The 27,134-nt window shown below is 39.9% G+C and overlaps 2 protein-coding genes across 4 annotated transcripts; both read left to right on the plus strand.

The window, feature by feature from the left end:
* Positions 1 to 1,432: 1,432 nt before the first annotated feature.
* Positions 1,433 to 10,804, plus strand: tmem33 (transmembrane protein 33). The gene is made up of 8 exons (XM_054793004.1): positions 1,433 to 1,530; positions 3,026 to 3,087; positions 6,182 to 6,276; positions 6,341 to 6,528; positions 8,106 to 8,173; positions 8,381 to 8,514; positions 8,681 to 8,764; positions 9,890 to 10,804. The coding sequence occupies exons 2-8, from the start codon at positions 3,046 to 3,048 to the stop codon at positions 10,017 to 10,019; spliced, it is 741 nt and encodes a 246-aa protein (XP_054648979.1). The 5' UTR covers positions 1,433 to 1,530; positions 3,026 to 3,045; the 3' UTR covers positions 10,020 to 10,804.
* Positions 10,805 to 17,019: 6,215 nt separating this feature from the next.
* bbs7 (Bardet-Biedl syndrome 7) lies at positions 17,020 to 26,584 on the plus strand. 3 transcript variants are annotated; one of them, XM_054792783.1, is made up of 19 exons: positions 17,021 to 17,462; positions 17,562 to 17,621; positions 17,716 to 17,778; positions 17,844 to 18,019; positions 18,096 to 18,282; positions 18,351 to 18,423; positions 21,507 to 21,614; positions 22,491 to 22,621; positions 22,691 to 22,775; positions 22,953 to 23,055; positions 23,131 to 23,323; positions 23,443 to 23,517; positions 23,596 to 23,661; positions 25,240 to 25,379; positions 25,449 to 25,613; positions 25,757 to 25,866; positions 25,940 to 26,043; positions 26,110 to 26,233; positions 26,296 to 26,584. In XM_054792783.1, exons 1-19 carry the CDS (start codon positions 17,427 to 17,429, stop codon positions 26,427 to 26,429), a joined length of 2,133 nt encoding a protein of 710 aa, XP_054648758.1. In that variant the 5' UTR covers positions 17,021 to 17,426; the 3' UTR covers positions 26,430 to 26,584. The 3 variants fall into 3 exon arrangements, with proteins under 3 accessions (XP_054648756.1, XP_054648758.1, XP_054648757.1); XM_054792782.1 differs by having other exon boundaries at positions 17,022 to 17,462; positions 23,593 to 23,661; positions 26,296 to 26,583; XM_054792781.1 differs by having other exon boundaries at positions 17,020 to 17,462; positions 23,443 to 23,661.
* The last annotated feature ends 550 nt before the right edge of the window (positions 26,585 to 27,134 follow it).

A 27,134-nucleotide genomic window follows, 5' to 3' on the forward strand; every position in this document is an offset into this window, starting at 1 on the left:
AACTGAAAAAGTGACTATATAATAATTGATGCCGACCTGTTATAGTAAATAGTAAATAATGGAAATAATGGATTCAAATAATATTTCTTTGTTTGCAAAATGCTATTGTGTGGAAAACATTGAAAATAAAAAGTAGTACGCGTCTAAAAATATAAGTATAAATAAATAAGTTAAGAGTATAAGACCACAAGCTGTCATTTAGTTGCACTTGGTGCGAGAACCCCCCTCATAATGTTACATTTAAGCTATTTGCCGTGTTATTAAACCCTGTAATGTGTGTCTCCGCTTTTAAAATGCACGACACACTTTAATGTGTCGTCTCATTCGAATTGTCGTCTCTCTGGTGACATGAAATGGTCACCAGAGAGGAGCTGACGCCTAAACGAGTCATCAAGCTTTAAATTTCCTGTAGAACGACATGTTAAAAAACCCACAATATTTTTTTAAAGAGGCAAAATGCATGCATGGCGGGTTCGCATCGCTTACCTACTTTGTGTGAGTGTGTGTGCAGACTCCTCACAAGCTAGCAGCATTCCCCATTGCAGAGATGAGACAGTGTCAAAAACACCAGCGACTTTTTCCCCACAGATTCCCTTTAAGAAGTGGAAACTTTTGTGTCCTCCTGCACCATTTTATACATGATGAGCCGCCAGTAATGGGATTATTAAACAAAAACGTTTCAGGCGCTGGCGTTAACCTTTTTTAATGCCTAATTAGGTTTTGCAAAGAAATAATTAGATTCTACAGTGCTTACACTGCCTATATTTTCAAATGGCATCTGCAAGCAAACACGAGAAGCTCTGTTGGCAGCAGTCTGCAAACACACACACAACACACACCACAACGCAGTTACAGCCAGGTGGAACATTTAAAAACATGTTGGGGCTAAATAAGGTGAAGGTAGAGCTAAAATAGTTATTCAAGGCGAGTAAAAGCGAGCTCTGGTTGCAGGGTTCTGTCGTCTGGTAGAGCGCGCCCTCTGGTGTTCAAGTAACATATTACAGCAACATCAGACAATAAAAACAAACTAAAACATGTAAACTGAATAACAAAACATATAAAAACACACCATTTACGTGAATTGGTAAACATTTTATAACGTTTTAAAAAAGTGATATTCAGTTGCTATTTCTGCATGCGCATTCGGAAAGACTGAATTATTGCATTGGACCTCATTATTCAAGTTGTTGTACCCTGTTCATGCTTAAGTATCCTTCTATTACGAAACATAAATGAAGGTCAGTAGTCCGCTAATATATGTATAAACCCTGCGTTAAAAGGCAACATGACATCGTGTTAATAAAACGCGTTGATGTTAGTGTTTTGTTTCGCAATAACGTCATTCACGTTTCCATTCACGTCCACGAGAGGGAGTTAGAGCCTGTGCGTCATATTACCGGAAGTTCTTTTCATCTGGAAGTATCGCGATATTATCGTTTGATAGAAGGTCAGCTGATCATTCACTAGCGTGTGTGGAAAGGGGCCAGTAGTCCGAGTATCACAAGAGAGCTTCAACGCGCTGTAACACCGGTAAGTTGTTTTTTTTATTCTTGAAATGTTGAAACTTTGACTAGTGCCGGCCATCATCTTATATTCAAAGGTATATGTGGCACAATATGGTGCAGTTATAGCGTTGCTCGGCGGACAGCATCAGCGATGTGGCCGTGTAGCTCCCATGCTAGCAAGGGAGAAGGTTCGAGATTCACCTGCCGCTAACCGTTAGCTGCTTTTGATCAAGCGTCGAAAAGCAACTTTCTTACAATATGAATCCTCACGCACACGGACTTCAATGTGTACGCCGCGGTATTGCTTAATTCGGTGTGACTTTTTCGACAATATTCGTATTGTTGTCGTCATCCGTACTTCAAGTCCTCTTATTTGAAACTAGCATCTGTGTAACGTTAAGCTAACCTATTGTTCCTTTCCAACAACAGACGAATTACTGCATTTCTGTGTTTACAATAAACGTATTCCGTTTTACTCATTTATTTAGCTTTCACCCTCTGAAGAAGGTGCAAGTAGGAGTGCAACTACTGATATAGTAGGAGTAATTCGTCCTGCTATTGGGCTTATTCAAGAGTTTTATTGTCATATGCACAGTAAAACAGGTAGTTCTGCTATGCAATGAAATTCTTGTTCTGTTCATTCGCCCAAAGAAAGAAAGAAAGAAAAACACTAGAAAATTAATAAGAACAGAAGAAACATTAATACCAATAAATTAAGCAACAACAACAGAAGAGACATTATCTTTTCCAAAATGGGGACTTGGAACAGCTTTCAAAGCACCTTTCATGTTGCTGTAGACTTGGTACAGGATGCTATTTGCCCTCGTGGGAATGCCTACATGCAGGTAACATTTGGGGAGAACAGTCCCGAGGCTCTGTGTCTACAAGACGCTGAAGTCCGATCTTCCCGGCAAGCGGCAAATGTCTCCAACCGGACCGCCGAGTCCGGTATATCCTCCGTCCAGCCAGGCCTCCGCGAGCACACAGCACTCTCCGATCTCACGTAGAATCCTTGCTCGCAGCAAGGCTGATGACAGCTGATGCTAATTATTTTATAATTGTAGGCGTGTACAATAATTATACACATTTTATAAATATTTTTTTTATTAGGCCATGTGCAATCACGAAACAGTGATTTATGAAATATATTTTTGAAAAGTTGTGACAGTGAAGCACGAGGTGGCATGTCATTTGTTGCATTTCAGTTGTGCATCCAATTTTACTATTGTTGGCTTTTTACCAACTATGACATTGCAATAACTATTAGCGGAAATGAATCATTGAATTGTGATGGCAGAAAAGTTGCTCATCACAACAACTGTGTAATCATTCCCCAGTTGGAAGTTTTCCAATTGATACATCATCCAAATGAAATTGCTTGTTTTGTGTAGCCAGCTGCAATTTTGCTGTTCTTACGCTCCCCGTGCAAGAAATTGAAGGAATAAATTGTTGTTTATCACATATGTCAGACTCTTCTGGACCAGTGTGACAAGTTGATGAGCATGTATTTTCTCCAACAGAGTGACACACCGCCCCAAAGATGGCCGATAACAACCAAAGCCCTCTTAGACCAGGGCCTGTGGTAAGCCAGCTGCTTCATACCTTAAGAGTGTGATGTGCGCATTACCTGAAGTCCTACTGTGCTTTATAAAGACAAGATAGACACAAATGACTGCAAAAAAGAAGGGATAAGTAGGCAAAATGATCTATCATAGTCCACAGTCCTTGTTTTGCAGCATTGCAGTGTGCATGTTTGCTCTCCGCGTCTTGTATGCTAAAATTCCAACATTATTATTATTAGTAGTAGTAATACTACTATTATTATTAATATTATTATCTTTATGCAGGAGGACCGGAACTGTTTACCCAACCTTACACTCACTAGATCAGGGGTGTCAAACTTGTTTCGCCGTGGGTCACGTCGCAGTTCTGGTTACCCTCAGAGTGCCACCTGGAACTTTGAAACCATATTCATGTATAATTATGTTTACCAGCAAACTTACATTGAAAGACGTCAAGTTACCAAGTATAAATTTGAGTGTACTCTACTATTGTATTATTGCAATTATAATTCTTTTAATAAATAATAATTCTATTAATTATGCATAATTTAAAATTATTGTAATTATAATTCTTTTAATAAATAATACTTATATGAATTGCATAATGCATAATTTTAAAATGTATAAAAACAATCTGAAATTGCATTATTCTGTCAAAAATGACATTTACATTCAGCAAGAAAGATTGCCTTTGATTTTTTTTTTTACATTAGATTTTTAAAATATTTTTTACTACAGGTTGCGAGCGCTCTCAACCTGTGGGTACCCACGGTGGGCTTTTAACAAATGTCAAAAGAAGAGCGTAGGGAAAGAAACCCAAAAGCCCACAAAAGCAAAAAGGAGAGGAGTGGTAGTCCCTTATGTAGCGGGGGTCTCCGAAAAACTCCAGAGGATCTTATGGCAACGCAAAATTCCTACCTATTTCAAACCAGTATATACCCTCAGACAAAAATGAGTGCATCCTAAAGACAAGGCTCCAAACCAAAAACAGAGCAATGTGGTCTATTCCATCCACTGTAAAGATGAGGAATGCAAAGAGCACTACATTGGGGAAACTAAGCAAATGCTCCAAAAAAGGCTTTATCAACATCGCAGGGACAATTCTAGTGGTCCTCAATCAGCAGTACATCTACACTTTAAAGCAACCAATCACTCTTTTCAGGACAGCGAGGTAAAGATTTTTGGCCAAAGAAAACAGATGGTTTGAAAGAGGAGTAAAGGAAGCTATTTTTGTCAAACAACAGAACCCATCATTGAATCGGAATGGTGGTTTGAGGTTTAATTTGGACCCTGTGTTCAGCAGGTTACTGAGACCAAAACCCACAGCTCTTAGTCTTGCAAATGAGTTAGAGCCAGGGCCGAGCCAGAACAATAGATGCTAACGAGCCGGTATCAGAGTCGTTCATACCCAACTCAGGGAGCGACACTTCCCTTTTATCGGAGGTGTTAATAGCAGGAGAGGATTATAGCACTACTCCGCCCAGGCTTAGTGTAAGGAACCAATAGAAGGAGGGTGTTGGCACACCAATTCCGCCCACTCTTACTGTATTTAAGGCCTAGGCTACCAGCACTACCATCAGCGAAACGTCCGACACCTTCTTCACAGAAGTACAGATGACATCTCAAGAAGCCTTTCCCTCCATATAATTTAAATATAAAAATATTTAAATAACAATTACATATATAAAATATTTTTTAGAATATTAAAAAAATATCTATACAAATATGTTTCTAAATAATACTCAAATAATACAACAAAATTGGTTTTTGACGTGCATTATTTCCAGGCTTTTGCGTGCCACATAAAGTGATAATGTGGGATACTCAATGACTGCACATCATGAGTACGCAGTCCACGTAAAGATCGCATTGGGTAGCTGGAGCAGCGGGGTCCCTAATGGGCTAAAACTTGATCTCGTCAGGTGACATTGAGGGAAAGCCTTGGAGAAATGTTCTGACATATTGAATTAAGTTGTTTCGCTTGACATTTGGGAAAACCCTGTTTGTGCTATTCACACAGTCCATATTGTAACCGCACATTGAACCTGCTAAGCCATGTGGACACAAGCTGATGTGTCTGTAAAAATTCTGTATTTACTTTAAGCGCGATATAAAAACGAACCATATCGTTGATGTCGATATAGACTGGATTTGCGCTGTATCTCCCTCATCCCTGCATGCAGGAGAAGGGAGGAGGGGTGGAGCAGAAGCCCTGCGGATCCAGTCAAAGCGACAGCGTCTACGGTGGAAGAATTAGTCAGCAAGGAATAAGCGGTAGCTCAGTAATGTGGAGGTTCATGGAATTCAGAGCATTAAAAAAATCTTTTTCACCACCTTAAAACTTGGCACAAACTCCAAAACGTGGAATGTGTGAAGCTGCGCGCAGTCCTCATGAAAGGAAAAGCAAAGTGGTGTGCTGTTATAAAGAGGTGTGCTATCACATCGCTAAAGATATGTTGCAACAGTGGAAAAACCAGCTTTAAAAACCTGCTGAAAACGATGGACTCGCGATGTCCAGCGAGCTTCGCAGTCACAATTATTTAGCACGACAAGTTCTACTACAAATGTACAAGTTAGACAGATGCGGTTGACAGGTTGGTGTTCCTACCACAAAATAAGGACATGTTTGTGTCTTCTCAAAATGTTTAAAATGTAAAAAATACCAGTGTGCAATTTCAAGTATTTTTGAGTTGCTGACATTTTAAAATGTCCTCTTAAGCTGGACACTCCTTCATATTTTGTTCTTTTGTTATTAGCTGAGAATTTGAGCATAGCTAAAGGTTTGTTATTAAAAAGATTATATTTGACTTTTTCTATATTTATTTCAAAAGGAGAAGGGCCTACTTTATTTTAGAGGCCATTTTTAGATAAGATTGTTTTCTGTACATCTTGCATGAAGCTTTAAAATGTCAAAACATCCTCATGTTAAGTATTTATTTTAATAAAACATCTAGACACGCATAATTGGCTTTGATTTTTGTCTAAACTCACTTTGTTTAAAAATATGGGGATATGTGGCATATATCGATATTCAACCTAAATATATCAGGATATGAATTTTGGTCCATATTGCCCGGCCCTGTCTGTAACCATCACTTGTTTTTCTTTCTCTAGCAATTTTTAATGAGCAACAAGCTGGAAACTGCAATGTGGCTGTCACGCCTCTTCACAGTCTACTGCTCCGTCATGTTTATTCTTCCAATCTTGGGGTAAGCGTGCACTGCTCGATTATTTCCAGGCGTTCAAAGACTTATAAACATCAACACCCCGCAGACCTTACGCAGCGGCCAACTTCTACCAGCGGGCGCTCTTGGCTAACGCGCTCACCAGCGCCCTCCGCTTGCACCAGAGACTCCCCAGGTTCCAGCTGAGCCGAGCATTTCTGGCCCAGGCCCTGCAGGAGGACAGCTGCCATTACCTGCTCTACTCCCTCATCCTGGTCAACTCCTACCCCATCACCAGTATCTTTTCACACTCGCACGTCTTCAACACTCTTGTCTGTGCTGTACCGATGCGACATGGAAAATCACACCTTGTTGTTTAAGATGTTCCATGCCTGGGCCCACGTATCACCAAAACATGTGGCTGGAGCACACACAGTCGTGTCCAGGGGCGGTACGACAATATGTGTTTTGTCACAGCACATCTTTGGAACCTTGCTTGTACGCGTTGCTGTTCTCTGTGGTGCACTTGGCCCGTTTGAGTTTGGACTTCAGTCTCTGTGTAGCATGACGTGCACCTCCAAAAAATAAAAAGAAATCCTCGGCCTGCCCACCTCCGCGAATGCCTTCTCCTTCCGATTTCGGATCAGCATTTGTGATAAAAAAGGTTGCTGTAACACTGAAGAAGAGCTATAAAAGCACGGATGTCCAAAGTGCAGTGGCTCATTCTAAAAATTATATTAAACAAAAAAAAAATGGGAAAAATAGAGCAAAAGACTAGGGGTGTCCCGATTTTCACTACCAATCTGATACTGATATTGGAGCCTTGAATATCAGCCAAAAACGTTATCAGCAGAAATCATACATACTTTTCTGACCTATTTTGTTGTGTGTAATGTTATAAAAGGCTTGATCAAGTGATATCACGCAGAACTATAATCAGCAACAGTATGTATGAGAAAAATGGGGCGTACTAGAAATTCTGGACTATTGAGCCTACCTGAAGATAAGCCACACCCACCAGGTTTTTTGTACATGTATCGACCACACTTGTCTGTAAGCCGCAGGTGTCCGCGTTATAACATGATATATTTACACAGACTCGCTATAAACCTTCCATTCCTACCTACGCTCGCACAGATACTTTTTTAGTTTGGGTTTTACTTGTTTAGTAGCGTGGACTGTTAGAAATGGCTTGATGAAGTGATGTTATTCAAATAGGGAATAACAGTCAGGATGAGGAAAACGGACCCATTGATGCATCTGGTTTGTGGTTTTATCCACAACAGGCATAATGTAGCAAGGCTAGAGGTGCTCAACGTAGCGTTTGAAGCCGACATCACTCTCCACCGGCAGGGGCTGGCTCTTTTCCCTTACAGCCAATGACTTTTAGCCGTCCCGTGGAGGTTTCTCATGCTTTGTAAATGTTTCAAACAGCGGTGGATGCTTCAGGAGGCCGTGGTGTTGCCACAATGCTTCTTCAAATGCACGATGAGATTGGCCGTACTTCCCTGGTTCTGTGCCACCACGGGTATCTTGTGCATGACAAGCCTTGTGATCACGCCGAATTCAAGGGCTGCTGCTTACAAGTCTGGAATGGACTGCCAGTATCAGTGATTTCAGATTCAGGCCTCAATATCTGATTGGGACACCCCTAGTAGTTTTATCCATATAGCGTAATATAGCGAGGTTCGAGGCGCTTAAGCATTTAAACCTGACTTTACTCACCAGCGATGGGCTCTGGTCTTTGTACACACTGCTCATGGGCACGTCTTGTTTTTCTGCACTTCATACTGTGTATATCATTTTATTGTACGGGGAAACTTGTTTCATTACTGTGCATGTGCCAATTGATATCCTTAATCATTGGTCTCCAGTGAGCATCTTCCCAGTCTTCCTCTTCTCCTTGCTTCATGCAACCACCTACACCAAAAAGGTTCTGGATGTGAGTACGAGACGGCCGCCCCCAGCTGTGACTTTTATTGCGTTGCTGTACTTTAACGTGTGTTGGCGAGAGGAGCAAATGAGGTGTTACATCATCTGAATGGACTTTTAATTATCTCCTCCATCAAGCTGCCCCCCTAATAGAAGCCGATATCAGTAGCTCATATTAATCATCATCATCATCATCATCAACTGTCTTCTGCTGCAGTCGGTGGGCCCCAGCAGCCTGATGTTTGTCAGGAACCTTCTGGACAAACTGTCTGCTAATCAGCAGAACATCCTCAAGTTCATTGCCTGTAACGAGATCTTCTTGATGCCCGCCACAGTCTTCATGCTCTTCAGGTTTGACCACCTTACTGCTCTCAAGATGGTTTTGTATTTGGTTTTGAGCCTTGGCAGAAGTTCACTTGATCTAATTATGAGATCCAGGAGTCCTCACTTTTTGTCAGGCTTTCAATGCATTTTGTCGTTGCCATTAATATTTTCTCTGTTGATATCCTCCCTCCAGTGGACAGGGAAGCCTGCTGCTGCCTTTCATTTACTATCGCTTCCTCAGTCTGCGCTACACATCCAGAAGAAACCCGTACTGCCGGTAAGAGAGCTTGTCAAGTCGGCATGATGCTCTACAGCAGGGGTGTCCAAACTTTTTCCACCAAGGACCACATACAGAAAAAAGAGACGGTAATTCCTTGGTTACTGCGTTTAATTGGTTCCTGGCCCGATCACCCCAGTGATAAGTTAATTTCTGCCAAGTAGCATTCCTTGTTAAAGCATAACAAACCTTCTAAATATACAGTTTAACATGATTACAGCCCTCTAGATATGAAATAACACCCCCATAGACACCTTTACACTCATATGACCCACCAATATAGTACACATAATTCAAGGGTGTCCAAAACTTTTTCCCACCGAGGACCGCATAGTGAAAAATCCAAGGATGTAGTGGCCACTTCAATCATTTACATTTGTAAAGCAGTCCATGTTATACAGTAAACCTTGTACATTTAAAGAAATAACAGCCTCCATTTGAAGCTTTGTGTTATAGGTGACAGTGTTTTGAACTTTTTCTCCTTTTAAATTACACTTTTTTTGCTCATTTTTGCATTTAAAAATGTTACCTTAGCAACATTTCAACTATGTTCTTGTGACTCTTTTTTTCTCGTATTAAGACTTTATCATCAAATATTTAGGTTTCAGTCTTGTAATACAACTTTTCACAACCTCATTTTTCAGTTGTATCTTTTTTCTTCTTTTTTTTTTTTATATTTCAACTTTAGGCTTCTAAATTAATTTTCTTCCCTCATAATGTTATGACTTTATTGTCAAATTTGGACTCTTTCTTGAAAGATTACCACTTTTTATATATACCGGTAGCTAGCAAATTTTCCTGTGCCGCACTTTAAAAAAATTATATACACTTTATATTTTTTATTGCTACTACTAAATCTTTGTATTATTTGCATTATTCCCAAAGAATCAAGGGGGTGCATCCGTAGTCCAGAAACAACTGACGTACACACACCTGAGACAGCATATGCAATACAACACATGGTATGATGTACTCAACAATTACACATTCGATAACATACGTACTAACATCCAGCCTACACAAAATAGAACACATCATATGACACCCCCGCTCTATCACAACGATGTTGACTTAATTATTCAATCCCGCTGATGATGATGATGATGATGATATCTGCGTCGGCAGCACTCTGTTTACGGAGCTACGAATCCTGCTGGAGCACTTCATCATGAAACCGGCATGCCCCGCCATCTTTAGGAGGATGTGCCTCAGCAGCATCGCCTTCATCAGCCGCCTCGCCCCCACCGGCGTCTGAAACCTGCTGGTGAAACTTTCACTCTCTTTCTTCCGTGTGTGTGTGTGGCCGCCAGCGAGGGTGCGGCTTACATTGTGATGAGGACAGACAATACGACCAAGGAGGACCCCTTTTTTTTTTTTTTTTTTTTTTTTGTCAATCTGCTCCAGTTAAAGACCAGCCAGTAATGCACTGAAGTCTTGTGATGTTTTCTCCCTCCTCCCATTTTAATGTGACCTCATCAAAGCGGTGCACTGGCCGCTCTCCTCCTACGCTCCGTGAACGGCGTGCGGTGGACATCTTAACTTCCTCCCATGACCTTATTTATTCTCTGCTTTGTCTATCATGACACATTAACCTTAAGAGATTAGTAACTTAATTTGCAAATAATCTTATATATAAATTAAAATGTGCTTGTAGGAATGAGGGGTATGATTGATTGTGTGCAGTTTATACAGTATATAGTCTACTTTTTTTACTATTTGCTTTCTTAACTAAATGCCTAACTTCACTCCTTTTTGCCTGAGGATGTAGAAAAATGTTTGACTTGAAAGGAAATGATCTGCTGAGTAGTACATTGAAGCTGAACTGCATGATGCATCTCATTCAGTAAGTGGAAGCGCCATTCTTACCTTTCTTCCGCAGTCTACAAAACTTTATTGTATTTGTCATTCATTGTATTAGTTTTGCTTGGACTGTGCCCTAATTTCTCTCTTCCATGTTGTCTTGATTTGCATACAGATGAACCACGTTTTTATCACAAGATGAGCTCTTAAGATTACAAAATAAAATATAAGATTACTTGATTACTGTGGTTACTTCTTGTGCTATTAAGAAGCAAAAACTTCATTTTCATCCTCATCTCACCATGTTTTATTGGTTGTAGATGACCACAATGAACCCTAGGGTGTTCGTTATTTTGACACTCATGCAGCAAAATAAGATGACGTAAAAGTGAGCAAGAGCTCAGAATGATGCAGTCCAGTTGTAAAAACTACCACCGGAGTAACTAACACGAACACGGGCGACACACTAAGGAAAACACAGGCGTCCATGCGCTAATGGAGTGACAGTCCGAACGGTCAATCACACGCTAGTAAAAAAAAAACTGCTGAGCCAATCGATGAGCTTGTGAGCGGTCTAAAGCAGTGGTACACAACACTGATCTGTATTATATATCTGGATAGCTTATACGTCGCAAGCCGCAGAAGCCACAGAGACGCCATCTTACTACTCACATCTCGACTACATTGGCACGGCGTACATAGTGTACAAAGCAGATGAAGCGGCTCCCGGAACATCTATATTTTACATTAAAAAGCGGGGAGATTCTCCCATTCCTTCAAGTATCGCAACCTTCGTCCCTTAAAAACGATTTGATACGTTATTCTCTATCTTTTGGCTATATTAAATGTACTTTTCCCCCTTCCAATTCTCATTGCCTTTGGGACAAAATTCTACTGTGCACCCTGGCTCAGCACTCCCCTATAGCAATGATAGTTTTACTCCTCTAGAAAGAGATTTTCATTTTTACTGCATATCCCATCCCTTTTTCCACTAAAATCCATGGTCATGATCTTTTACTTTTTTTTTCTTACTTTCATACAATTCACTATGCTCTCATCTGTACAAAATATGAATCATAAAAGAGAGTGACTTTGGATAAGTTTTAAAATCATTGAACATTTTGCTGATTTTTATTTCTAATTTTTTTGTTTGTGTTATTAAATAGAAATAACCTCTTTTCTGATATAGAACTATATTTGAACAAAAACCACAGGAATAATATGCGATAACCATAATGTGTAATAACCATAAACACACACACACACACTATGCTTTGGGTAAGACAATACGTTGTTTGCAATCTCAAACATACCGGTATGCATGTTCAGTAATGTTATTTTCCAGAACATATCATATGAATGAATCCTTTTCCGTCAGTCATTCAGCAGCAAAAAAAAATAGTTGTTTATCCAAATGAAGGGTCATGCCGGGTCAATTGTATGCAAACTGGCTTGCTAACTGCACTGTATACAAAGCCTGGTAAGCATCATGGAAGCACTGAAATTCTCCCATTCCTTCAAGTAACACAACCTTCGTCCCTTAAAAAAAAATACATACACTGCTCAAGAAAATGAAAGGAACACTTGGAAAACACATCAGATCTAAACTGGGGGGAAAATGATGTTGAATATGTTTCCTGATAATAAGTGGGTGACGTATTAGTAACAAAATGATGCCACATCATTTGATAGAAATGAAAATGATCACCCTATAGAGGGGGGAAATCAAAGACACCCCAAAAATGAAAGTGAAAAAATGATGCAGCACACTGGTCCATTTTGCTAAAATGTCATTGTAGCAACTCAAAATGATTCTCAGTAGTTTGTGTGGCCCCCACGTGCTTGTACACATGCCTGACAACGTGGGGGCATGCTCCTAATGAGACTACAGAATCAAATTCATGGAATCGAAATGGAAACAATTAAAACAATTAAAAGGGTCATCAATGAGATCGCAGACCCGTTAACATAGATTAGTAACTTATCATTTCAGACTGGAATATTTCCAAGCAAAATGAAAACAGCCAAGGTGGTTCCAATTTTCAAAAAAGGAGACAAACACCAATTTACAAATTATCGACCAGTTTCCTTGTTACCACAATTCTCGAAAATTGTGGAGAAGCTATTTAATAATAGGTTGGACAAATTTATTAATAAGAATGAATTATTGGCAAGTAGTCAATATGGTTACAGAGCCAACATTTCAACTTCTATGGCACTGATGGAAATCACGGAGGAAATCACTACTGCCATAGACAACAGAAGATGCGCAGCTGCAGTATTCATGGATCTGACAAAAGCTTTCGATACAATTAATCACACTATTTTAATTTCAAAATTAGAAAGGTACGGAATTAGAGGTTTAGTCTTAAATTGGGTTAAAAGCTACCTAGCAAAGATTGGTTTGGTTTAGTTTATTTGAACATGAAGGTTACAATGGAATACATCTCATGAGTCATTTTTTTTTTCACAGTTCTACATGTCCAAAAGGAGTAGGAAGAAGCAAAGCTTATTTAATCCTACCCCCCATCCATTCTACATCTAGTACAGTACATGTTGTTCACTTCCTGCATTCCATGTCATGTTTTCAGTGATAGTCAGAATAATATATAATAGATAACGGTAAGATAGCCCTCCCCCCCAAAAAAAGAAAAAGAAAAAAATTATATATATATATACAGTGTATATATATATATATATATATATATATATATATATATATATATATATATATATATACATACACATACATTAATAATAATAATAATAATGATGACAATACTAAATAAATAAATAAAAAAGAACAAAGCTTTTTTCTTTCTTTTTTTTTTAAACACAACAAAGAAAATTATAAAAAATAAATAAATAAATAAATAAATAAATAAAACATAAAATAAAATAAAAAAAAATAATATAACAAACCTGACAGAACAATCAGGACTCTTCTGCTTTGTATTTAGCAAACATCAACTGCTTGTATTGTTTTTTGAATTTGCTCATCTCTGTACTTTGTTTGAGTTCTTTACATTTCTATCAAATGATGTGGCATCATTTTGTTACTAATACATCACCCACTTATTATCAGGAAACATATTCAACATCATTTTCCCCCAGTTTAGATCTGATGTGTTTTCCAAGTGTTCCTTTCATTTTTTTGAGCAGTATATATATCATGATATAACAAAAAAGTACGTACATTTCCTCTTAGCTATTATAGAGCTATATAAACCTATCAATTCTGGACATACATTTAATCAGAGGAATTTTACACGATCGAAAATATCTGAGAGATCGACAGTGCAAAACCCTAAAATGATCAATCATAAATCTACATTTCAATCATACTTACGCGTGAAATGTTCGTCCACAGCCTTTGAGCTGGCGATTTGTGCAGTTAATAGCTGCACATGCAGGCATCTTAAGGCAAAATATGTGTCCAATCCGAATTAATAAAAGAAGTTCACCACGAATGCAAAAGCTTGTCCGAGAAGTGTTTCTTGAGAGTGGCAATATGGCGGCCGTGTGGCTTCACAAGTCATCGCCAATGATCTATCCAGATATATAATACAGATCAGAGGTCCACAACCTTTTTGGCCCCAATACCCGGCTCGTGTTCCCACAAATCTCCGCGGACCGGGGGGTGGTGGTGGGGTACGTACAGCAATGTAATTTATCTCATTTAGTATGTATTGTGTAAAACTAAGACAGGAACAACATCAAATTAAAAGCACAAAGTGAATACAAGCCCACCATCCACCAGTAGAAGCTTGGAGTTTGTTTTTCAGAGAGAAGATTATAGCGCCGCTGTTTGACGTGTGTGGTAACAGGCAGTGTGCTAGCATGAATTAACTTGAAGCTGTGCACACAACAAATATACACATTAGCACTCAATAACGTCATAAAATTTTACCTTTATGCATTCTCACAGAGTATCAGCATTTGGCAGCAAATATGAAGTGAAAAAACCCAGATAAAAATACAGTATAGTTGACTATTTGTGCAGAGTCGGCGAAGGCTAGCATACAACGGTGCGTTCAAGGACCGTCAAACAAAGTGGGAGACCATGGCAACAAACAACATAAACATGCAAAAACTTCAAAGTATATTATTTTTAAAATAAAATAATGTCCCATATTTCCAAAATTGATATGCATTTAATTGTATTTAGGTATTTACAAAAATATTTTTTTGTTTGTATTTTTTTATCATTCGCCTGAAAGGTTTCCTCAGCCCACTTCGGCCCCGCCCATGGACCGGTACTGGTCCCCGGCCCGGTGGTTGGGGACCCCTGGTCTAAAGGCAAACGCGCTTCAGCTGCCTTTTTGTGCTTGCTCCTAGGGGGTATACTGCGAAGCGAGTTTAGTGGATTAGCGAGGTGTGTTGAGTGTAAAGCCGGGCTTGCCTGTTCAGCGAGGAGCTATATCACCATGGTAACTTATGATAAACTCACAACCTGGTCGGGACCAGGTTACGTCCAGACTTTCAGTTTAAGAGACGCTGTCACCATTCAGAGAACCCGGTGGACTTGGGAGCAAGAATAATTCGGGCAGCACTACGACGGGAGTGGCTACTTTGAGATCACACTGATCCGCTAGCCTTTCCTGATGAAATTCTTTATAAGAGAGAGAGATTTTCAGCCGAGAGAATACACTATATTTGCTAACTTTTTGAGCCGTGCATCAGGAATGAAATGCAATATCAAATATTAACTCGGCCAGTGTTTGCAGTCCTTGCATGAGTACTCAGTCCGTTAGTCTTCTTATATTACAATATTTGCTGGAAGAATAAGTACTCTGAGGCAACAAACTTCTTTATTCTAAAAGGAAAGAAAAATTCACAAAGGAAAAAGGTCGCCATAAAACACGTCAACACTGCCACCTAGTGGTCACCACTCAAAACACCTTGATAACCCAATAAACTCGCTTCGCAGTATAACCACTGATCTGTATTATATATCTGGATAGCTCATTGGCGATGACTTGTGAAGCCACACGGCCGCCATATTGCCACTCGCAAGAAACACTTCTCGTACAAGCTTTTGCATTCGTGGTGAACTTCTTTTATTAATTTGGATTGGACACATATTTTGCCTTAAGATGCCTGCATGTGCAGCTATTAACTGCACATATCGCCAGTTCAAAGGCTGTGGACGAACATTTCACGTGTAAGTATGATTGAAATGTAGATTTATGATTGATCATTTAAGGGTTTTGCACTGTCGATCTCTCAGATATTTTCGATCGTGTAAAATTCCTCTGATTAAATGTATGTCCAGAATTGATACGTTTATATAGCTCTATAATAGCTAAGAGGAAATGTACGTACTTTTTTGTTCTATCATGATATATGTATTTCTTTAAGGGACGAAGGTTGTGTTACTTGAAGGAATGGGAGAATCTCAATGCTTCCATGATGCTTACCAGGCTTTGTATACAGTGCAGTTAGCAAGCCAGTTTGCATACAATTGACCCGGCATGACCCTTCATTTGGATAAACAACCTTTTTTTTTTGCTGCTGAATGACTGACATAAAAGGATTCATTCATATGATATGTTCTGGAAAATAATATTACTGAACATGCATACCGGTATGTTTGAGATTGCAAACAACGTATTGTCTTACCCAAAGCATATGGTTTTGTTTCAGTGTTGTTGTTTTCTGTGTGTGTGTGTGTGTGTGTGTGTGTGTGTGTGTGTGTGTGTTTATGGTTATTACACATTATGGTTATCGCATATTATTCCCGTGGTTTTTGTTCAAATATATTTCTATATCAGAAAAGAGGTTATTTATATTTCATAACACAAACAAAAAATAAAAACAAAAAAATCAGCAAAATGTTCAATGATTTTAAAACTTGTCCAAAGTCACTCTCTTTTATGATTCATATTTTGTACAGACGAGAGCATAGTGAATTGTATGAAAGTAAGGAAAAAAAAAGTAAAGGATCATGACCATGGATTTTAGTGGAAAAAAGGGATGGGATATGCAGTAAAAATGAAAATCTCTTTCTAGAGGAGTAAAACTATCATTGCTATAGGGGAGTGCTGAGCCAGGGTGCACAGTAGAATTTTGTCCCAAAGGCAATGAGAATTGGAAGGGGGAAAAGTACATTTAATATAGCCAAAAGATAGAGAATAACGTATCAAATCGTTTTTAAGGGACGAAGGTTGCGATACTTGAAGGAATGGGAGAATCTCCCCGCTTTTTAATGTAAAATATAGATGTTCTGCGAGCCTCTTCATCTGCTTTGTACACTATGTACGCTGTGCCAATGTAGTCGAGATGTGAGTAGTAAGATGGCGTCTCTGTGTTTTTTTTTGTCTCTGTGGCTTCAGTGGCTTGCAAGGCGGCGTGCGACGTATGAGCTATCCAGATATATAATACAGATTAGTGAGTCTTGTCTCCTACCGCGAAGGCAAACTATCCAATCAGGAGACAGCGTCAATATTTACTCTATGCGTCCAATGATAAAACAGATTATTGCTAGGTGGCAAATGTTGCCATGGCACCGGGTTAGGCGTAAAGCGTTCGCTTATCCCGTTCTCTCCCTGAAATATTCTCGGTTTTGTTATTTTGCTCTTCTGGGGTTCGCTTTAAACTAATAATCGTATATATATATTCTACTTTTAACAAGCGTTTTCTTCTTTGAATGCGAGCACGTCGTGCGTGCTAACTAGCTCCCTAGCTAACGTTAGCATGTCGAGCTAATCTGCTTGAGTGGATAATCCTGATCTCTCTCGCACTTTAATGATGTTAGCAGCAATTCGCGACTCACGGATGTTCCCGGTTGTTGTTTTTGTGGCTGGGTAACAGGGTAATTTGGCATCACGCTTTCCTCCACGTCAGAACTTTCGCCAAAAAGATGGAGATTAATCTAAATCGAGTTGATTACATACAGGTACCCACCCATTTCTCTTGCTTGTGTTTAAAAACGTTATTTTCATCACATTTTCCGTCAAATGAATCGTTTTTTCTTATATTACAATGCCACCTACAGGTTGGTGTGACATCCCAGAAAACGATGAGGTTGTTGCCAGCAATAGGGAAAACTCAGAAGGTACGGTAAATAAATGCTAATCCAAAGTCATAATAACGTGTTTATATGAGAAAAGGTGACCTCATTATGTGTGTTTATGTTCTTTTTGGTGCAGGTGGCTGTAGCAGACAACGATGGCATCCTGACATGTTTTGGAATGAAGAAGGGAGAGGCGGTGGTGAGTCATTTTGTTGTTTGGTTATATTTCTGCGAGCATCACCACATGTGATTCTTGTGTCGTAGCCTGTGTTCAAAACACTTCCGGGTCAGAAAATATCCCGAATGGACCTCGGAGGAGCTGCGGGAACTCCCCAGGAGAAGATCTTTGTCTGCTCTGGTTCTCAAGTGCGAGGGTTCACCAAGAAAGGCAAACAGTTCCTCACCTTTGACGCCAACCTCACCGAGAGCATCAACGCCATGTAGGAAATGTTGTAATCGAGAGGGTTCTAGAATGTTAGCACTAAGAACAAGTACTGTGTGTTCTCTCCCATGCAGGCACGTGTCAGGCGCTGACCTGTTTGTGTGTGCAAGTTACATCTACAACCACTACTGTGACTGCAAGGACCAGGACTACTTCCTGTCAGGAGACAAGATCAACGACATCACCTGTTTGACATCGGAGACCCTCACCCGCCCCATTCCGGTTCTGGCATGTCAAGACCGGGTTCTCAGGGTCCTGCAGGTAGACAGAGCTGATGCTTGTTAGTGTTTTGTTTTTTTAAATCAAGTTAATTGTTTCGATTTCCTCAGGGATCTGAGCTGGCCTACGACGTGGAAGTCCCCGGACCGCCGTCTGTGCTGGAACGCTACAACAAAGATGGAGGCAAGTTGGTCCCCCTTTAAAAAGTCGGCAATACAGTACATTTCATGGCTACTTGTTTATATTTTAAACCATTTCCCTCACAAGAAATGGTACCCAGGTGTCCATTCAGTTCTACTTTTATTTATTTTTTATTATTACTTTGGTGTAATGAATTTGGGGGGAAAAATGCATATTTTTTCCTCATCCACAAAAGAAAATATTTTTTTAAAATCAAAATGGGTAGCAAAATAGTTCAAATACAATGCAAGATGTACAATAAAGAACTATGAAAGGGAAAAGGAGGGGAATGAAAATATTCCACTTTTATTATTGATGTGTACGTAGCCATGTTTTACTGAGCAGCTAGCACATAGAGGTCGCAAGTTCCATTTCTGGTTCTATGTTTACCATCACCCTTTTCACTTGTGTGGTGGTGTTACCAACAAAAACAGAACAAACAAAGAGCCAACAATGCGTGTGGATTTCTTCACTTAGGCCAGAGGTGTCCAAAGTGTGGCCCGGGGTGTCATTTGTGGCCTAAGGCATGTTTTATTTTTTTTATTGGCCTGTGCACATTCTAGAAATATAATTTAACAAGAAAACTTACAAAAAATCCAGAACAACATCAAAAATGGCAAAATAAGGTGTAATTTTACAAGAATAAAGTCTAAATATTAAGACAAAAATTGTAATCTAAAGAAAAAAGAGTCGCAATTTTACGAGAATAAACTTTTAATATTATGAGGAAAAAAATGGTATTTTACAAGGTCTTCCAAATTATTATGTAAAGAGGATTTTAGTATCAAAAACATAAAATGTTTTGTTCTCCAATGAAATTCATGGATGGCATTGTGTCTTGGGGCTCTTTGGATTACTGATATTAATCTCGTCATTAGTTAGTTTGCCAGGTGAGCCCAATTAAAAGAAAAGTACTTAAAAATGAGGCTCCACATGATTGAGCATGCCACAGATTTCAAGCAATATGGGAAAGAAAAAGGATCTCTCTGCTGACAAAAAAAAGCGTCAAATATTGCAATGCCTTGGACAAGACATGCAAAAAACATTAAATAATTCACAAAAACTTTCGTACGGTGAAGAAATTTGTGGCTGATTCACATGACAGCCTGGATTGTGCTGATGAAGGCATAATGAGAAAGGTTTCTGCCAGACAAATGTATCGCATCAAGAGAGCGCCTGCTAAAAAGCCATTACAAAGCAGCAAACAGGTATTTGAAGCTGCTTGTGCCTCTGAAGTCCCATGAACATCAAGGTGTAGGATCCTCCAGAGGCTTGCAGTTATGCATGAACCTACTATTTGGCCAACCCAAACCAACACTCATAAGCAGAAACGGTTGCAGTGGGCCAGCAAATACATGAAGATTCATTTTCAAACAGTCCTGTTAACTGATGAGGGCCGTGCAACCTTGGGTGGTCGGGATAGATGAAGCAGAGTATGGCCAGCACATCTCAACAAGGTTGTGAAGTTAGCAAGGAGGTGGCTGAGTCATGTTTTAGATTGGAATCATTGGAAGAGAGCTTGTAGGCCCTTTATGGTCGTTGAAGGTGTGAAAATGACCTCAGCAAAGTACGTAGAGTTTCTGAATGACCACGTTCTTCCATGGTACAATATGAAGAACCGATCATACCTTCTGTAGCAAAATGACCTGTATGCATGACAATGGACCATCTCATGATGCAAAGAATACCTACCTCTCTGTCATTGGCTGTTAAGGACATAAAAGGAGAGAAACTCATGGTTTGGCCCCCTTTTTTCCCCGGACCTCAACCCAATTGAGAACCTATGGAGCATCGTCAAGCAAAAAGTCTGAGGGTGGGAGGCAGATCACAACAAAACAGCAGCTGTGGGACGCTATTCTGACATCTTCAAAGAAATTCAAGCAGAAACGCTCCAAAAACTCACAAGTTCAATGTAAGAATTGTGAAGGTTATATCAAAGAAGGCATTTTATGTTGACATGCAACTTGGCCTGTTACTGACGTTACTGATTCAAATTGCTTTTGCTTTCAGTAAATATGACCTCCTTGTGCTGCAAATTCAACAAATGGCATTTTTGGTTTTTAACCAGTGAAATGCTTTGAAACTCTGTTGTGCATAATAACGTGGAACAGTGCATTTTAAGTTTTTATTTAGGAAAAAATACCAAAAAGAAATACAAATTGTACTCTAAAGGTTGATGACTTGAAAATGGTGATGACTGTAAAATATTTTGACTATTTAGCAAAATCACAGAAAAATATCATTTCCATCATAATTTGGAACACAGTGTAGCATAAAGTTCAATATTAAAGAAAAAAATACTTCTTTTTTTAAGTTGTAATATGAGGAACAAAACAAAATAAAGTTGTCATTTTTGGAAAATTAGGTTGGGGAAAAAGTTGGAATATTATTGGAATAAAGTTCTAATATTACAAAAAGAAAATGTATGAAAAGTATTTAAGAAGAAAGTTTAAATATTTGGAAAATTCGAAACTAACATCAGGAAAAAATGGGAAAAAAGAGCGAAATTGATATTAATAGTACGTAGGCTTTTTCACCTAAATGCAAAGCTGAGATGCAGTTTTTTTTCTTGAAATATATACAGGATATAACTTCTTACTCTGTTACTTTACAAAATATCAAAGTGGCAAAGTTGCATCCTTTCATTTTTCACTATGTGGCCCTCGTTGGAAAAATTTCAGACACCCCTGGTTTAGACGCACACTGAGATGAAGCCTTGTGAGATACGCTGACATCACGCTTGATGATGGATTTGATTTTTTTCAGAAAATTTGTCATTTTTTAAAATTTGGACCACCTTTTTGAATTTGCGGTTCCCACTGTTCCTTGCATGCACTTGACAAAACCATTAAAGTGTCCTATGACTGATGTTATATATTATTAGCTGTTAAAAATAAGATGTTGGTTCATATTAGTATGGGTTTTTCTGCCGATAATGATATCAACGCGTGTTTCCTTCATGCTGCATGCTTGCGTGACATGCTGGACAATATCGTTATATCTGCAAGAAAGCCAATACCGAGCATAGGCCTATGTCATCTGGGCCATTTTGCCCTGTAGAATGATACATGGATGTGCTTCTGCAGGAGAGGACATCCTCTACGGGACTACAGATGGGAGGATAGGACTTGTTCAGATCGGAGAGACAGCAGCGGCCACCAAATGGAAGATTGACAGCGACAGTAAGAAAGGAGGTACGCTGTTTATTCAGCAATTAGGTACGCTTGCACGAAAAGAGAAAAGAAACCTGCCTTTACAAAGATGATAATAGTCAAGGATATGTTTACGTTTGTTGACGCCACTGCATCAACTAAAACACTACAGTAATCCCTTCTTCAAATTTTGTGGCTTCACTCGATCAGTTTTTCAAAAATCTATTATTTAAATAATCATGCACGTTTGTGGTTGACTACGGCCTATTTTTTTAATGCATATTTAAGCAAATTTAGCTTTTTTTGCCTAAATTTTGCATTTTCTACCATTTAAAAAAAAAAAAAAAAAAAAAAAAAAAAAAAGTCTAAATGAAGTAAAATATGAATATAAGGCATTCAAAAGACCAATTCAAAGACATTGTGATGATATGTAGTATTCTACAATGGTCACTTGGTGTCAGTAAGGTTACTGTAATGTTTGGTGAGACACACAAGCACCAGGCTTTTATTGCAGGTTTGAATGATCTCACAACAGGCACAATAATCCCTAACATGGTCTATTGTTGCAGCCATAACTCACACTAAAACTTAACCCTGAACCCCGAATGTCTTCTTTTCTCTTATTATAGCCACTATATTGGGAAATTGGAGTGTAAAGGTGACTATAGGGGTGTTATTTCATGTCCAGAGGGCTCTAGTAATGTTAAAAACCGTATTTAGAAGGTGGTAAACAGTAACAATGAAAATAATCCAATAATAAAAGAATCCAAATTCATGGAACCAATTAACCACGATAAAGGAGGGATTACTGTATTATCGTTGCAGCGGCAGATTCTTGCAGGTGTACCTATTGAAGTGGCCTGAAAGTAGGGCATATTTGCTTTCCAGTTAGTCCCTCCTCTCTATAATCTCCAACAGGAATCCTCTGCATCGACACCTACGACATCGTGGGCGATGGCGTGAGTGACATTCTGGTGGGCCGTGATGACGGGACGGTGGCCGTTTACGGATTTGACGGCGCCAACGAGCCCACGCTACGCTATGAGCACGTAAGGGGTTCATGACCTGTATGAATCTCAAATAGTTTCATCTTTCCTTCCTTTCCTTGTTCCCTCTAGGCCTTGTCTGAGAGCGTGACCTCCATCCAAGGAGGCTGTGTGGGGAAGGAGTCATATGATGAGGTCTTGACTGTCACCTATGCAGGTCCGACATTGGACTTCATATTTTTGTCAAAAACGCAGACCGCCACCAAGGCTCACCGCTTGTGTGTTCTCAATAAACGCCCCTGCCCACGACAGCGCACATGAAAACAACCCACTTCTACCTTAGAAATGATAAAGTGTGTTAAAGGTCACTAATAAATTACCTTTGGACTTCTAGGCTGGGTGATGGGTCTGACCACAGAGCCCCAGAAGGCTGAAGTGGGTCCTGGAGACGAGGTCCGGATGAGCAAAGAGACTCTGTCTAAATTGGAAGCCCTCAGGTACCGCCAGTAAAGTTCTCGCAGTGTTGGTCCCAGTGCGAGACGTCCGATCGTAGCTGCTCCACCTTGCCGCAGGATGGAGCTGGAGCAGCTGCAGGTGAAAGTTCAGCAGGGCCGCGAGCAGCACCAGCAGACCTTGCTGTCCAAGACGGCCGTCTGCGTGGTGCCCACCTTCAGCATCAACGACAAGTTCATCCTCTGCCAGGACGACGCCAGCTACAGCCTCACGCTGGAAGTACAGACCGCCATCGACAACCTGCTGCTCCAGGTACACACACACACACACACACACACACACACACACACACACACACACACACACACACACACACACACACACACCAACCTCAAGTTCGCTTAACTTCAAAATGCTCTTTTCCCATGCAGAGTGACGTCCCCATCGACCTCCTGGACGTAGACAACAACTCCTCAGTGGTCAGCTTTAGCGAGTGCGATTCAGAGGTGGGCAGAAAGAGTTGTGCTCAAATCAAACAGTGTTCTTGTTTGTTTGCTTTGATTTCTTCATTATGTCTCCAGCAGCCCAATGGCAACTTCCTGCTGGCCACATACAGATGCCAGGCCAACACCACCAGGCTGGAGCTGAAGGTAAACATCAGAATAGTCTGTGTGTAAAAGTGCCACCCGGGGGACGTTTGCAGCTCACGGCTGTTTTTGTTTTTTTTATTGACCCGCAGCATATTTAAAAATATAATTTAACAAGAAAATTACATTTTCAAAAAATCCGCATTCATTTTACAAGAATATTAAGAAAAAAAGTAATCCAATTTTATGACAAAAATATCTTAATTTTATGAGGAAAAATAACATCGTAATTAGTAGCATGAAGTTGAAATAATAAAAGACTTTGTTTGTTAAAAATTGTAATATTATGAGGAAACAAACAAAACACAAAGTTGTAATTTATGGAAAATTAGGTCATGGAAAAGGCTAATATTATGAAAATAAAGCCCAAAGTATTACGGGAATAAAGTCATAATATTAAGGGAATAATATAGTTGGCAAATAAAAAAAATAAAACAGCAGAAATGAAAAAAAAAACTGCTGTAATTTTGTGAGAATAAAGTCAAAATGTTGAGGGGGGAAAAAGTTGTATTCTAACAAGAAGAAAAGTCGCAATTTTTTACGAGAATAAGCTTGTAATATGACGAAAACAATGTCATTTTAGTAGCGTAGACTTGAAAACTTAAAGAAAAAAATGTTGTTTTTTTTTTTATTCGGAATTTTATGAGAAACACACAAAAAAAATTATTTGTAATTTTTGGAAAGTGAGTTTGGGGAAATAAATCAAAATATGGGAATAAAATCATAATATTACAAGAAGAAAATTTACAAAGATTACTGTATGTCAATAGAAAGTTGAAATATTACGAAAATTAAAAAAAGAAAGTAGAAACGGGGGAAAAAAAGTTCATTCCAATAATACACTTTTTACCTATATGACAAATCTGAGATGCATTTTTTTTCCCTGAAATATATAAAAGTTCTTAGCACATCTACATGTGTTGCTCTACAAAATATATAAAAAGCACAGTTGCATCCTGTTTTTTTTGTTTTGTTTTACCCACAAATGAATTCTTCCATCCATCCATCTTCTACCACTAATCCGGGTCACATCGCGGGGGCAGCAGCCTAAGCAGTGAAGCCCAGACTTCCCTCTCCCCGGCCACTTTGTCCAGCTCCTCCCGACAGATCCTAAGGTGCTCCCAGGCCAGTTGAGAGACATAGTCTCTCCAACGTGTCCTGGGTCTTCACCGAGGCCTTCTATCGGTCGGCCGTGTCCGAAACACCTCCCCAGGAAGGTGTCCAAGAGGCATCCTGACCAGATGCCCGAGCCACCCTATCTGGTTCCTCTCTGTGCGAAGGAGCAGCGGTTCTATTCCTGAGTATCTCCCGAATGACAGTGCTTCTCACCTTATCTCTAAGGGGGTGTCCAGCCACCTTACGGAGAAAACTCATTTCGGCCACTTGTACCCGCCATCTTGTCCTTTCGGTCACTACCCGTGCTGCTCTAGTTGAGGAATATGATTTCCCTCATGTATTCAGGGTCAGTCATACGTTTAGACACACATTCCCATTGAATTGAATAAGCAAGTGTCTCCAAGCTTTTGGCTGGTAGTGTGTATACAGCGTACACATGTAAATATGTGTATTTGCTTGTTCCAGGTGAGGTCCATCGAGGGACAGTACGGCACCTTGCAGGCTTACGTCACCCACAGACTGCAGCCTAAGACGTGTCAGGTTCGCCAGTACCAGATCAAACCTCTCTCTCTTCACCAGCGTGCACACAACATCGACCAGGAGAGGTGACCTTTCACCCCGCACACACATAATAGCGTGACTATAATAATGACGTTTCTGTGTGGACGACCCAGACCCATGAACAGGCTCAGTCTGGTGGGACAGTTCAGTTTCGCAGAGATCCACTCTTGGGTGGTCTTCTGCTTGCCGGAGGTGCCTGAGAAGACGCCGGCGGGAGAGAGCGTCACCTTCTACTTCCATAACACCTTCCTGGGCACGCAGCTGCAGGCCACCTACTGGTGAGCTTTGTCACTCGAGTCTCCAAACGCGTCTTGTAGGTGCATCGAAGACTCGACATTGTCTCACGTGTTCATAGACACGCATGTTAGGCGACGGCTTGACGGATAAACGTCATTGCAGTCTTTTAACTTGTGATTTCCAGCAAAGGGGAGGGTCACTTCAAGTCGGACAACATCTCCACCATCTCCATCCTGAGCGATGTTCTCTCCAAGGAAGCCACCAAACGCAAAATCAACCTAAATGTTTCTTACGGTGAGCTGCTTCTCTTCCGGGACCTTCAGTGAAGCTGCTGTTAGACGTAAAGACTGCTGATGTTGCTGTGCAGATATCAATGACGACTCCGTGACCCACACCCTGAAGATGATCCATCCTAAACTGGAGTACCAGTTGGTGCTGGCTAGAAAAGTTCAGCTTATCGATGCGCTGAAAGTAAGTGCTACATCATATATTTATATGTCCATTATGTCAGCGATGCTTTTTTTTTTTTTTTTGTAGGAGCTGCAGGTTCACGAGGGCAATGCCGACTTCCTTATCTCGGAGTATCGCAACATTCTGGATGAGTCTGCCAGTCTCCTGGAGGAATACAAGAAGCAGCCGGCGCACCTCGAGAGGCTTTATGGTAAACATAGCTTTCATATTTTCATGGTCTCTGTCTTAAATGTTATGTAATCCTCCCTGCAGGCATGATCACCGACCTGTTCATCGATAAATTCAAGTTCAAAGGTCAGAATGTGAAAACCAAAGTGTCGTCACTCCTGGAGATCCTGGACAATTACGATTTGAATTCCCTCTTGGACTTTTTCAACGAGGCATAGCTACTTGATGTGTGTATATTTATATTAGATTGTTTTTAATAGATGTTACTGTAGATCATGTCATGCTCAGCTATGATGTCATATTTCAATATTTTCATACAAGTGTGGTGATTAATAAACCACTATTACTACGCATTTGTGTTGTTGGTGATTGTTTTTTGTATAACTCTTACCTTTTTTAAAAAATCAGATTAAATAAATACATGCGTTAGTATTATTTGGGGAAGAAGGTGGCTGGAATGAGATAAGTGAAAATACAACAAAATGCCAATTAATGGAAACATTAAAAGCAAGATAAGATGATGAAGCAATAGCCCATCAATCTTCTATGCAGCTTATCCTCATTAGGGTCGTGGGGGTATGCTGGAGCCTATCTCAGCTGACTTTGGGCGACAGACGGGGTACACCCTGGACTGGTTGCCAGCGAATGGCAGGGCACATATAGACAAACAACCATTCACACTCACATTCATACCTATGGACAATTTAGAGTCGCAAATTAACCTAACATGCATGTTTTTAGATGTGGGAGGAACATGCAAACTCCAAACACAGATGCCCAACGGAGATTTGAACAGAGATCTCCTGACTGGCCAACATGCTACCGTGTGGCCAAGATGGCCATCGTGCGCAGCAATAGCCCATTCCTTAACAATTTCCCAATTGTTAAACTTATATTCATATTTTATTTCATATTTATGCTTC

Source organism: Dunckerocampus dactyliophorus, chromosome 11, assembly GCF_027744805.1.
Source record: "Dunckerocampus dactyliophorus isolate RoL2022-P2 chromosome 11, RoL_Ddac_1.1, whole genome shotgun sequence".
NCBI lineage: Eukaryota > Metazoa > Chordata > Actinopteri > Syngnathiformes > Syngnathidae > Dunckerocampus > Dunckerocampus dactyliophorus.